This window comes from Silurus aristotelis, assembly GCF_946808225.1.
Source record: "Silurus aristotelis genome assembly, chromosome: 11".
NCBI classification, from domain to species: domain Eukaryota; kingdom Metazoa; phylum Chordata; class Actinopteri; order Siluriformes; family Siluridae; genus Silurus; species Silurus aristotelis.
This window is the reverse complement of record NC_139584.1, coordinates 22405276-22420028: the sequence shown is the minus strand read 5'-3', so window position 1 is coordinate 22420028 and position 14753 is coordinate 22405276. Positions and strand designations below refer to the sequence as shown.

Here is a 14753-nt window from a genome sequence, read left to right as displayed (position 1 = left end):
TGTTTAACTTGCAGTCAACTTTTTATTTAACCGTCAATAAATCATCTTTAGTAATGTGGTGAAAATGTTTTCTTTCAATAGCGTGCAAAACAGTATTGCATATATTCCATATTGAATGCTTCCCAAACATGTTTATTGCCTTCACGCTGATTTCTAATAGATTGTCATGGAGTTCCCAGTTTTAAGGGATGAAAAAGGGCTAGCGGTAAACCAAACATTTTCTTTAGGGTAAAGTTTCTCATACTTGTGGCTTAAATTGTTGGAAAACCTTTGTACGCTTTTTCTGGCCACAGGATTCAGAATCTACATATGCAATCTGATTGGCTACCTGTACTTTCATGTATTTGCACTTTAAAGTTTCCAACATCTCTACATAACATTGTCTCGAGCATTTTAGAGCATGATGGAGCGTTCGGGACCGTTTTTCAACGTTATTTCTAAAATGTAGTTTGTAATGTGGAGTGTAATCTTGCTCCAGCTTGTCTAGATGCTGGCTGATGAAAAGAATGTAATGTGAACTCTATTATAGTTTATTCTTTCACAATGTCTCACAATTTAGCAGAAAAAAAAGGACACAAATCCATGACTTACAGCTACTAATCATCTGGTTCTATTTTTCTCTCCTTTTTCTATTTTAATATAATGACCCTGTTAATCACTGTGTTACTTTTTGTTGCCAGTGTCATTGAGTATCTTCTTTACTGCCTGAACAATGGCATCACAGTCGATGTTGAACAGTTTGAGGAGCTCTCGGGGTTTTCCGCTGCGTGGTACGTGGGACACTGCGAGACGCTGCACGGTGAAGTCATGTTCGTTCACCACCGCTGAGCACACGGCTTCTCCCAGACCACCTGTGTGATCACACATCATAACATCAACACCTTTTGTTCAACAACATGAAACAACAAATAGGGCTTTTCTGAAGTGATAATGCAGGAGCTGGGACACCAGAAACAAACTCACACAGTTATGAAATTCAGCAAAACATCCAAATGGCAAAAAATAGATATTTACACATTATTTACGAGGCAGTTTGTAGGTCACGGTAAGCCCACAAGACACGGCCTACACTTTTGTTCTCTACTCTTGTCCTCATATTTGCATGAAAATTCTGATCTATAGGCATTCGCACTCACGTACACGCAACAAAAGTGTCCCTCAGTCGGATGCAATGCAATTTATTTCGGTTTTATACGAAGCGGGAGGTAAACGAGGTTATGAAGCGGGAACCTGTAAGTTTAGTGCCTATAAATTTCAGCCTTAACTCTGGGCTCTTGAGGTAAGATGAAGGAGCTTTGATCCTCTGGTTAAAAAAAAAAGAGCACCCATCCTTATTCGCAGGGCCAATTCAAGCTTTTTGGTACCCTAGACGAGATTCCGATTGTCACCCCTAACAAACTGTGTTACATTTAAGCAGAAAAACAGGTAAATCATTTAAATGGACGAGGGCAGAGGTCAGCTAATTGCGCCATAGGCGACTGCGTACTTTGCCTATGCTTTTGAAACGGTGCTGTTTATCCGGGTGGTGCCAAATGTCCATTTATTATAGTGTTGTCATGGTGAACTGTTCAGCGATAGCCACTTAAATGCAGTCCTGAGGCATTGCAGCAGACAGTCGAAATCCATCCCTAACCTACACTACCACTAATACTAATGCTTTCCAATAACTACAGGTTTTTTTTTTTCTGTAGCAATGAAGTAACTAGCAGATATTAAATAGAGGATATTGAATACTACGCTTACAGAGTAAACATTTTTCAAAGGGATGAACCAAAAGTGTTTTATATCACTCACCTTCATAGTAGTGGTCCTCAACAGTGATAATGCGACCCCCTGTGGCTCGGGCGTTTTCGATAATTGTTTTTGAGTCCAGGGGTTTAATAGTGAAAAGGTCAATCACTCGAATGTTTATGCCCTCTGAGAAGACAAAATAATACTGTCAGTTTTAATATATTACAAAAATCATGAATTTTGTCTTGCATTCATTCCCAGTATGTGCTTTATTGTGTACAAAGCATTTCTCAGGATCACAAGATGTTCTTCAAGAATATGCCAGTTTATCACAGTTTATGGGAAAACTTCTTGCCAAAATGTTTCAGAGGGCAGCAACTGTGGCACTATGGCACTGCCTACTGCTCACAGCATCTATACTACAGCTGTCATTTCTCTCAATGTACCCAAAAACGACCGATCCATCTTATAGTAAGAGCTTTGTCATGTATTTGGCTTTGTAAGGATACTGAATGTTCATATTTGTCAGCTTTTCTGCATGCTGAAGTACCTTTTTTCAGGTGTTCGGCTGCATCGAGAGCCTCATGCAGAGTTACAGCAGCTCCTATCACAGTCACCTGGTCCTTGCTCGACTTGTATACAACCTGCACGTGAACACCACAACGTGTAACTTATTAACACCGTGACAAATCTGTAAACGATCTGATCTATATAATCTGATACATGCAGTTAGTGTCTGCTGGATTTGGTCTGTAAGTGCAAATCCGATTTTTTGAATTTGAATACAGATTATGTGTTCTAAGCAGATACAAATACAGAGAGGAACAATGGAAATCGAAAGACTCAGTTTGCCAAAGAGGACAGACTTTTTAGGTAACACACCTTCGCCTGGCCGACACGGAACTCTTCGTTGCTCTTGTAGATTACCGGGTTTTCAGGGCGGCTGGATCGGATGAAGCAAATACCCTATAAAATGTTTTTAAAAAGGGTATGCAACCTTACATAAACACAGTCTCTACAGACCAGCAGGGGAACTACAGATGAAGTGTGTTCAGTGAAACCAGGGCTTGAAACAAAGACTGAAGTTTAATTGTCACTCCAAATATACAGTCCACAAACACAGATCAGGCATAACATTATGACAGGTGAAGTGAATAACACTGAGTATCTCTTCATTATGGCACCTGTTAGTGTGATTTTGTCCTCAAAGTTAATGTGTGAGAAGCATGAAAAATGGGCAAGCGAAAGAATTTGATTGAGTTTGACAAGAGCCAGATTGTGACGTCTAGACGACTGGGGCAGAGCGTCTCCAAAACTGCAGCTCTTGTGGGATGTTCCTGTTCCAAGGAAGGAACAGTGGTGAACCGGCGACAGGGTCATGGACAACCAAGGACCATTGATCCATAATATTATGCCTGGACAGTGTATATATATATATATATATATATATATATATATATATATATATATATATGTAACTGTACATTTTCCTTTTTTATGACATTCTACATTTTACACTCTTTTCAAGTGCTGTCAGTTCACACCAGCTTCTGCAAAGTGACCATAAATAATAAATAAACCATAACAAAAGTGATCACACTGAGTGAACAACATGTGCACAGACACACCGTACCTAGTGTTTTTTTGTTGTTGTTGTTGCTGTTTTTAATCACTGTTGCCTTGGTCAGGTGTTTGTTTCAAGCCCTAAGTCAAACACGTTTAATATTCTCTGAAAATTGTTCCAAGAGAATTGTGAGAACCTTGGTGTTAGCAGCTAGCTCCACTGCTTTCTCAGTGGACACAGCATCACTCGGGTAGAACACTGTGGCAGTGGGAATGGCTCTGAACATTGCCAAGTCTTCCAGTGCCATCTGAGAAGCACCATCCTCTCCTGAGATATAATCACACATACAAAGTCAGTACACAAAACCCAGCTGTAGGTAATATATCAGTTTTTCTACACGGATTGAGCAAACAAGTAGAAGTGATCAGTGTAGTCGGCATTGTGGTGTTTTACTTATCACAAGCAACAGTATTGATGCCACATTGGATTGCAAGCATGGTGAAACGAGAAAGAGGAAGATGTGAGGAAACTAACCACAGGGAAGTGAACTAAAAAAGAAGAACTGGTCACAAGAGAAAAGACTTACTGGTAGTTTCATTATAGACAAACTTTACTAACAAGGAATGGAGCAGTGCACAGAATTTGGCTCCTGCAAACTGACCCATGAATTTTTGTTATTATATATGCAGTATATATATATATATATTCACAGCAGCTTGTATGTTCTTCCCTCCCCAGCAATACCGATAAATAGGTTTTTTAAAACAAAGTTATTTAATGAAGAATAACATTGTGGTTACTATGAGAAACCTTATTTAGCAGAAAAATGTATTTTATTTTCAGTTAACATTATTTAACAGAGCTCAGTGAGTTTTCCACCATGAAGCAGTTTTAAGAACAGAAGATCTTGAGCCATTTGCTTTCCCTCTCACATGACCAACAATCTTTTGTCTTTACTTTAAAACTGGAAAACAGGTAGATAAATTAATTGCCATTCATCATCTTCTTCTTCTTCTTCTTTCGGCTTCTCCCATTAGGGGTCGCCACAGCGGATCATCCGTCTCCACACCCCCCTGTCCTCTACATCTGCCTCTTTCAACCCAACCAACTGAATGAATTGCCATTCATAACTACTATTATTGATGGGATAACAGGAATGAACTTCTTTTATAGATTTTTCACAAAATTAAACTGTAAAGGATAAACAAGTATCGTGTGTGATGATTGCTTTGGTATAAGAACAGAAATATGTTCTAATATCGTTATATGATGGTACAAAGTGTTTCCATTTTGCTTCTAGCTGCATCCCACCACCCTGTCATTAACACTTATATCGGTTACAGTAAGATCAAAAAGGAAAGGATTTTAGAGGTCAGGATCAGAAAAAACTAACCGATGGAAACGCCACAGTGCGAGCCACAGAGGTTGATGTTGCTCTCGGAGATGGCGGCCATGCGCAACTGGTCAAAGGCTCGGGTGAAGAACGTGGCAAACGTGGATGCAAAAACAACGTTGCGATCACGAGCTGCACATCCCACAGCTACACTCACCTGAAAAAAGAAAAAAAGTCACACAAAAATTACTCATTTCACACAGGCACACAGCCAAAACTCAGTGTGTCTGAGTACATCCTAGTAGAATTATTAATAAAAGAAAACTAGGTAGGAGAGTATTTAAATCCAGACCTGTTTTATAGGTCAGTGGCTTCAATAAATGTAGTTAACTACTTCATATAATGCAACAATTTTTATGGCATTGTTGCCTTGAGAAGCTTGCAAAAACACAAACACACGCAACTATTGTTCAGTGGTTACAAGAGGCTGTGTAGCAATTATTCAGAAATACTGCTGCATCCTTTGCAAAACTTTCCTCATCTATGACTCCACAGCAGCCACCTGTTTTTTTTAGCAACTTACTGTAATGACTGAGGCAATGCAACACGCATGCAATGCTATGCAGAGCACGCAGAAGATGTTTCTCTTTTAGCCTTCGTGGAATTACAATTCCACTTCTCGAACTTATAATTAATAATTTTTACTGCCTTCTATGTAGGTACTGTATAGTAACAATCAGCTTTTGCTTAAAGAACATTAGACAGTGATATACTGGCTTTGATAAGGGCTGCTCTGAGGACTGGCCGTCATCAAACAGAAATCATTTTTCTTTCGGAAATGTTTATTGTACCATTAATTGTAATGAAAATGTAAGAATGTACACTGCTCCCTAGTTTAAATGAAGGGGAATCTGAATTTGCGCCTCAGTTTTTCAGTTCACGAGTATTTACGAGAATTCGACACGAATATTCTGTAGTCAAGTACCATATTCTGCTCTGCAATGTAGCACTCCACATAGCGGTTCGGGAATTCTTTCTTGAAGAGCTCAGAAAAGGTGGAATTCTTCGTGTCTGCATCCATGACAACGACGCGCTCATGGGAACGGCCGAGTTTTGCGAGAGCCAGTCCGTAGGCCTTCCTCGTAGCAATCTGAAAGGTTAAATCCACATTTTGTAGTTTCTGTTTATTCCAATCTGCAGATTTCTGCTTCTAAAATGTCATTTCTGAGAAGTTTTACACATTTAAGGTGTCATTGAACTAGTTAGATTTATTTCTGCCAAAACTGAACTGAAGAGGTTTGTCTGTAAATCTTATGTTTAGAGTTACCACCTAAATATTAGGCTTTTTCTTGTGCCAGTTTCTGTACCTTCTCTCCAAGTTTGTAGCTCGGTTCGCTAAGCATTTGGATGTTTTTCAGGCTGACAGGAGGCGCGTCTTCAACTGGTATCAGAGGAGACAGCTTTATGCTGCTTGTAATCTGACTTTGTAGGTTTTTTATTACACTGTCAGCCATATCCACAGGCAGGGGTTTACCGTGCCAACCCATCTTATCCTCTGATGCTATAATGCACAAAACACACACACACACACACACACACACACACACACACACACACACACACACACACACACACACACACACACACACACACACAAAAGCATATATATATGTGTGTGAGAGAGAGAGAGTACAGTGACTATTACTGTTGTACTGGAAAGACATGTAAAGTTGATGGGTAGTGTTGAGAGGTTTATAATTCAGCTTATATAATTTGTGTGTGTGTTGTACCTGGAATGCCTTTGCCCTTAAAGGTTAGGGCAACAATAGCAATGGCTTGGTCATGAGGTTGACACAGAGCCTTACACAGCTCCTCCACATTGTGGCCATCCACAATGACAGCATGCCATCTGCACACACACACGAAATAATATGTGTAAGCATAGTGAAGCGCTGTAGTCATTCTCGAACTTTACTATATGTTTGTTGTGTCCGAATAAAATATATCACACACAAAGTAGTGACAATAAAATACTGAAATAATGGAACAAAATACGGAGAAGAAAACCAGTTAAACAATGAATGTAACAAAAATAAAGATTAAAATCACAAATTCTCCAGTTATTCATTTTAAAGTACAGTATTCTAGTTTTTATAATATTATGTTTCAGGTATGAGCCAAAGATATTAAGTCTCTGTAGTCACGATGGATCTGAAGGATTTCCCAGACACACTGGAAGCGATGTGGAATACACACCAGATGCTACGCCAACCTATGTGCCCATGCATGTAGACACTCACCCAAAGGCTTCGCATCGTTTCTTGTACTTCTCCACCTGGTGCTGTAGGGGTGCAGGGTCGCTCTGGCCCAGGCGGTTGATGTCCAGAATGGCCACCAAGTTGTTCAACTGATAGAAGGAAGCAAAGGCCATGGCCTCCCACACAGAGCCCTCAGACAGCTCACCATCACCCAGCAAGCAGTACACCCGGTAACTACAGAAACAAGGAGATAGAAATAAAAAGATATTAATAAATATATCCAATGCAAAAGACTGGCAATGTATATTAAGATTCCTCACAGAGCAACAAATTACTGTGAAGTGAAATGTTATTAAAATAATACAATTAGTTCATTTTAGACACGAACAGTAAATTATTCATCTCGCTTAAAAATTATATAGATTTTAATTAAACTGATATTACTATAAAGCTTTATCTACATGAAAAGAAAAGGTCAACTCTGCCACTCCAACACAAATACACCTGGCAAAACCACACCCTGAAGCTAAACACGGCTTACTGATTTTGATTTCGTAGCTATAAAATGAAAAAGTGATTAACATTTGAGCAGACTGCTGTGGATGTCAAATATGATCAGAAATGGTTATGGTTATGGTTTGGGTTGTACTGTAGTCATGCCATCACATTTAGCATCATTGGTGATAATTATGGTTAAAAAAAACAACAACTTGTGACTGAGCTTTGGGGGCAGCCATGAAATAAATAAATAAACTGATCGACAGAAAACTGATGAGGGAAGCTGATGAGGGGGAAAAGATAAATATAGTGATAAAGGCAGCAAGAAAAAAATGAATAGTGCAATTGTAAGCATGAGTTCCCCATTAGTATCTTATCATAACTGACAAATTGACGGAATGCAGAAATACAGAGGATGAAGACGATGTTAAAAGAGACAAGGAAGCAAATGCAAAAAAATAAAAAGAAATTGAACACCGAGCTCACACTAAAGATTCAAAATTTGAATCATTTCTATACCTACAATGAATTTGCTTGAGAGAATGATTTGTCATGTCGTGGTCATATTTATTAATGTATTAGCAGTTATTTTATGTATATTGTTTAATACCTCGCTTTGTCAAAATATTTTCCAGTATAGGCCATTCCACATGCAGCACCAAGTCCTTGCCCAAGAGAACCTGTGGCCACATCCACAAACTGCTGTTTCTAAATTTAAAAAATTTAAAAACACACACACACACACACACACACACACACACACACACACACACACACACACACACACACACACACACACACACACACACAAACACAAACACACACAAACACACACACACACACACACACACATTTGAGCAAAACTACATTCTTCAACAATTTTCAAGCTTTAACATTAACACAATTTGGCAGTGATACTAATGATGCATACATATACAGTGTATATATATATACAGTACAGACCAAAAGTTTGAACACACCTTCTCATTCAAAGAGTTTTCTTTATTTTTATGACTATGAAAATTGTAGAGTCACACTGAAGGCATCAAAACTATGAATTAACACATATGTCATATTGTAGGTTCTTCAAAGTAGCCACCTTTTGCTTAGATTACTGCTTGCACACTCTTGGCATTCTCTTGATGCCTATTTTGAAGAACCTACAATATGACATATTTTCAGTTCACTTTTTTGTTATGTATATAATTCCACATGTGTTAATTCATAGTTTTGATGCCTTCAGTGTGACTCTACAATTTTCATACTCATGAAAATAAAGAAAACTCTTTGAATGAGAAGGTGTGTCCAAACTTTTGGTCTGTACTGTATATATATATATATATATATATATATATATATATATATATAAGATAGACATCATCCTTTTTTCAGTTTCTAGTTGTTGATGTGGTAGAATGTCCATGAGACATTTTAGTTCTATTTATTACATACATTAAACAAAAAAACTAAAGTTCCACCAACATTTCTATTTGCTTTCTACAGGATATAGTTTATAACTATTTATTGTTACAATTTACTATCATCATGCAAAATTCTCTGTTTTAAAGTCTTTCCTGTGGTAAAATGTAAAAATCGAGACTTTGTTACAATAAAGTTACAATAAAAATAAATGAATAAAATGAATCAATAGTATATTATTCTATTATTTAATTTATTATTAATAATACATCAATAGAAAATAAAGTTAATAAACATCTAAACAAAAAGATTGACCTTATTAGACATTTTCTCTTTTCATCCCTCAATCAGAATTCACTGTCTTATTATTGTCCTCTATTTCTTTTCTTTTTTTTTTTACTATTTTCTTCCCATGAGTCCTGCCAACCACCAAAGTTCTTTCATTTTTGATTTTGTAAAGATTGGAGGTTGAGTTATTTCACCTGGACTTCTCTCTGGTTGTATCGAAACGTTTCACTACTCTAAAGAAGTTTGAAGAAGCTTGAAGAAGCTGCTCGGTGATTAGTGAAACGTTTCGATCCAACCAGATAGAAGTCCAGTTCCACATCTGATTCAAATCGTATTTTCTACAGTGTTGTTGAATGTCATGTCCTCTTTCTACATCAAGATTTATTAACATAGTAAATTCTACTTGCAGATGGTTACTAATTTATGCTCACACATACAGATATGTTAAATAGAAATATCAATAGGAATCAAGGTGCAGGATTTGATGTCAACTCTAAGTTCTTGTATAATAAAAAACATTAAAAGTAATTTGTAGTGAAATGCTAATTAAAGTATCATTCATATTTAGTCAACCAGTAGAAAGTCTATTGTGGAACTCCCTGTATATGTACAGTATTTGCTTACTGGAACTGGATGGCCTTCCAAGATGGAGTCAATCTTTCGAAGGTTAAGCAGCTCGCTCTCCTGGAGGTGACCTGCTTCTGCCCAGGCGGCATACAGCACAGGAGCAGCATGGCCCTTAAACACACAAAGTTAACACATAAGGGTTTTATTCACGCTGGCTTATTCTATTATATGTTCATTTATTTCAGGCTTTAAAACACAGGTACACCTACACATTTATGAAATTGTCAACAATTTATCAGATGCATTGCATAAAAACGTGCAAATACAGATCGAAGCTATGATACCGCAAATAAGCACGTTTTACAACCACAGAAGAGTGGAACAAGAGTGAAAACATATGTGGGTCTTTGCTATTAGAGGCTCCAACCTGTCGTTGTTGTGAGATGCTTTTCTGCTCAGTGTGGTTGTAAAGAGTGCTTATTTGAGTTACAGTAGATGTCAGCTAGAAACAGTCTGGTCATTCTCCTTTGACCTTTTTGAACGTTTCTGTCTGCAGAACTGCTGCTGAATGGATGTTTCTACGTAAAATCTAGTGACTCGTCCATTGGACACTAAAAACTCAACGTCAGAGACTGTATCGATTGTCCTGATGTTTAGTTCTGATGTTTGATGCCAGCATTAACTGAGTTATTTTTACTGGTATATGCTGCAACACGATTAGCTGATTGGATAGCTGCCTTGAATGGACAAGTGTGCACATGTTCTCCATAGAGTATTTAGCCGGGGGATATTGTTAGATTATAGATTATCATGTATCGTCTAATTGGCGTCTGGTTGTGTTGATGGCACCATCAATAACACCAGGTTTAAATGAAATTTTTATGAATCGCATGTCAATAACTAGACACTAATGAACTGATCAATGTATCACCTGGAAAGAAATTGTCTCAACTGCCAGAGGTTTATATATCACAGCGTTATGCGGTGTTGACTAATAATTTTGTCTACACCACATAACTAACCTGTTTTCATTCAAACGAAAAGCCCTTGTCAGAAAAAGGACAAGAAAACTCCCCAGACTTATGCGATCTGCCTCAACCGGTTGGTCACATCTAGACTAGTGTTACCTTTCACATACACAATGTCTCGCAGCCCTATCAGATTATCCGCCACTGTTCAGACAGAGATCACATCCGTCTGCGTGGTAGAAACTGGGTTATCAAATTGAGAGGCAGACGGATTATTTTCTGTATTATTAGTCGCGTAAATTAAACTCGGTGTTCTATACAATGTTGATCTCATACGTTTATATTTATAAGATGTAGCATTGTATCTGTTACCTTGGAAAGAACAAAGCGGTCATAGTTGGGATTGCGTGGGTCAGCAGGTTTGTATTTCATGACGTGGAAGAAGAGCACAGACATGATCTCTGCTGCACTGCAACATGATGTTGGGTGCCTGTGGAGCAAAGAAAACTTTCCACTTTTTGCATATAAATAATAAAAAAAAGGGTGTGCAAACACAAACATACAGTAATGTCATAAATGCAATCACAAATGGATTCTAAGCGTTTACAACAGGGGTCACCAACATGGGTCGCCCGCAAGGACCACATTAGTCGCCCGTGGGCCTTTTCTAAAAATAGCTCACCATAGCGCCACTTACCAGTGAGCTGCATCAAATTTTTTTGGTGCTATTCTTTTTTAAATCACACATGCATTGGTGTGAATTTGAAAATGACAATATTAACATATAGATGATTAGATATAGATGAATATCATTAATTATTAATACTAACATATAATTAAAGGTAAATTGAGCAAATTTGTTATTTCAGAAGTGTGTATCAAACTGGTAGCCCTTCACCATTAATCGGTACCCAAGAAGTAGCTCTCAGTTTAAAAAGGTTGGTGACCCCTGGTCTACAACATGCACATATTATATAATAGATCATTTGTTCAAATATATTTAGATAATATTATATATATTTTTTAATTAGACTAGGCTATATAAAAGAGTGTTAAAAACATATAGCATAAAGTTCATTAAATTAACTTTGACTTTTAACAATGGACATTTTCCCAAAGTAGCTTTTCATAAATGGATCTCTAATGAAAAAACCAGTGGTGACCGTGGCAAGGAAAATCTCCTTGGGATGGTAGAAACCTTGAGAGGAACCACTCAAAAGGGAACTCATCCTCATCTGGGTGGCATCGAATATCCATTCATTACAGTTCTGTTACTGTTGAAATGTAATGTTCAGTGAGGGACACATCAATGCAGAACTCTTCATGTAAATTGCAGTCAAAAAGCCATTGTAGTAAACTGTAGTTGTTAGAAAGTAGTAGACAAATACATCCTCATAGTTCTTGAGTTGCTCAGTAACTTTATGAATCTTTAATCCAATTTGTAATCAGACACCAGGTGTGTCAATATGTCTTCAATCCTTTCTTTCTTTCTTTTTTGCTAGTAATTCCAAATGCTTCTATTTTACATTTGAGATTCATACGGAAAAGAAACTATATATTTCATCATGTGGAGGGTTTTCCCATGTAGCCACTTTAATCACATTACTGGGTATTTCAGTTGTTGTGAAATGTCTAAATATTATTCTGTCCCAAATGATATAACTGCAGTAGATAATTATTATTATATTTTTTTTTAGAAAAGAATCATTAGACAAGACGTTTTCATCATTAACTAGCTTTTACTTGCCATATTATTCTATATTAAATAATATTCATACTTTATAACTCACTATTAGAAATGTGCTATACAATTACAAATACATTTTAATTATATAAATTACTTATATACACTATATATTACATTTGCCGACTAATACAATAACAACTTTTGTTATTTAGCCTGAGAGAAAGTATGAGAAATGTATCAAAAATAAATGAGAAAATAGGACACCAGGGTCCATTTCAGCAGTTTTTTTTTCTTCTTCAGATTAATTTCTGGTTTAAACCAGTCTAAGGTTAAACCAGGTGTGTGAGCCTTGCTGAGCACGTAACCACAGCTTCTGATTCACATGGAATCAGCAGGAGCTACACATGCAGTGTGGTATAATAGCAGCCATACACAGATGCATTCTAAAACTCATGTCATATGTGCAGATAAGTTTTGGGCATATGCATTTCTATGTAGTGTGTAAACCTAAACCGCATTAAAAAAGTTGGGGGTTCAAGTCCCAGCACTGCCAAACTGCCCCTGTTGGGTCCTTGAGCACTGCCCTTAACTCTCTCTGCTCCAGGGGCACGGTGTCATAGCTGAACCTGCCATCATATGGCAAAAAAATGAATGTCATTATGCTGTATATATGGCAACTGAATCATCTTTCTTTTACTGTGAGCCCTTTTCAGACTTCAGTTTGAAGATAAGCTTTATTTCTTCCATGGTGCAGAACAATGACTTATGGAGCATTAATAATAAAAGAAATGAGAGAGAGAGAGAAAGAGAGAGAGAGAGAGAGAGAGAGAGAGAGAGAGAGAATATATACAGTGAATGTCTCTTACCCACTGCCAGCTGCAGTGGTCGCCTTTATGGAATTGATTCGGAGTCGGTTCGCGATGTTCCTCAGCTCCTGCAGTGTTTGATTATCTGGTTTGTAATGGGGCTCCATGATGCAGTCCTGAGTATATACTTGTATGTTGTACAGCGTGGAAAATGAATGAAGGTCGATGGTGCGTGCTGTAATCTCTCTTTGTGTGTGTGTGTGTGTGTGAGAGAGAGAGAGAGAGAGAGAGAGAGAGAGAGAGAGAGAGAGAGAGAGAGAGAGAGAGAGAGAGAGAGAGAGAGAGAGGGTGTGGAACTCTGAAATGAGCCATTACACAACAAAGAAACAATATATTCAATGTCTGTGTCAAAAAAGTCTGGAATTAGACCTGCATGCTCACAAGTCTTTTATTCAAACTTGCATATGTACAATAGAGATGATGATTAATTAATTACTAGATTAATTACTAATCTATATTTTATATTTTTAGTTTACTTTAAGGTCGTTTAATGCTTTATATGCTACCCAGCTGTGTAACTGAGCACTCTTGGAAATTTGGAGTGTGAAGTTACATAGATAAGGCCAGTGTAACTGACACCGAATAATAATAATAATAAAAAAATAAATAAAATAAAATAAAAAATACAAATAGAAAAGTCTTATGGGCCTTCTGTAATATTAGCAACAAAAGCTGAACATAGTGAAGCTGCAAAGTTTATTAGCATCAGAACAAGCAAGAAATGCTGATTCACTGTTACGTAAACGGAAACAAAACACAAATAATTGGAAATAAATAAATATGTATTTTGACGTTGAATGAAAATATAAAAAATACAACTAACTCTCGCTTTTCCATTAGCAAGATATGAAAGGCAGGAGGTTTAAAGCAAGACAGGGGAAACAAGCGTCACAATGGTATTTTCAACAACTACAGAGCTTAGGTTGACATAAAACATATTTGGTATGTAATCCATCACACTGGCGTCATACCATTTATCCCGTCTTCACAGTTGCCTTTAAATTCCATTCATAAAAGCAAAGTGAGTAATGTATCTGATGAGGATTTGTTTACTGGATGGTATTTAACAGATGTGCTTGTGGAGTAACAGCTACTATTAGTATGAATTCAGTCAGATACGTGTTTTGAACAGCTATTTATTTTAGATAAACTAGTGAGCGAGTTACAAACTAATGGCATCATCTTTCTAAACAGACATTCGTCATGGGCAGTTTTTAACAATAGTACAAAATTAATAATATAGTGAAAATGGCAAGTAAAGGAATACAATAAATAAAGCCAGGCATTTGCGTAGATGTACCCAAAAAAAGTCAATATACAATCTTTGTGTAACTTTTTTTTCCTACATTTTTCAATCATTCCCTCATTATCTTTGAATGTCCAGGTTCTTTCCAATTAAAGAAAAATAATAGTCTTGGGGCACATCATTATGATTTTTTTTTTTTTAAGTAGTATGTGATTTACTTATAGTTGCTTCTTGACCCCGTTCATGACCCTGTTATCTGTTCTTTTGTCACATTTATTACTCGTGACAAATCACCCCTTAAGGACAAGAAATGCTGTGATCATTACTG

General features: G+C 37.1%; 1 protein-coding gene across 1 annotated transcript in view; it reads right to left on the bottom strand.

Annotated features, from left to right (window-relative positions):
• LOC310733313 (transketolase-like) overlaps positions 1–13399 on the bottom strand; it is a 13553-nt gene extending 154 nt beyond the window's left edge. The window contains exons 1-14 of the mRNA XM_083554495.1: positions 13180–13399; positions 10999–11116; positions 9716–9829; positions 7995–8092; positions 6929–7120; positions 6419–6537; positions 5996–6189; positions 5614–5778; positions 4689–4845; positions 3492–3622; positions 2614–2697; positions 2282–2375; positions 1795–1917; positions 1–851 (exon numbers count right to left, since the gene is read on the bottom strand). The exon at positions 1–851 is cut by the window's left edge and continues 154 nt beyond it. Coding sequence (XP_083410621.1) covers positions 664–851; positions 1795–1917; positions 2282–2375; positions 2614–2697; positions 3492–3622; positions 4689–4845; positions 5614–5778; positions 5996–6189; positions 6419–6537; positions 6929–7120; positions 7995–8092; positions 9716–9829; positions 10999–11116; positions 13180–13286 — 1884 coding nt within the window. The 5' untranslated portion in view covers positions 13287–13399 and the 3' untranslated portion in view covers positions 1–663. The remainder of the gene's footprint in view (positions 852–1794; positions 1918–2281; positions 2376–2613; positions 2698–3491; positions 3623–4688; positions 4846–5613; positions 5779–5995; positions 6190–6418; positions 6538–6928; positions 7121–7994; positions 8093–9715; positions 9830–10998; positions 11117–13179) is intronic.
• Positions 13400–14753: the final 1354 nt, after the last annotated feature.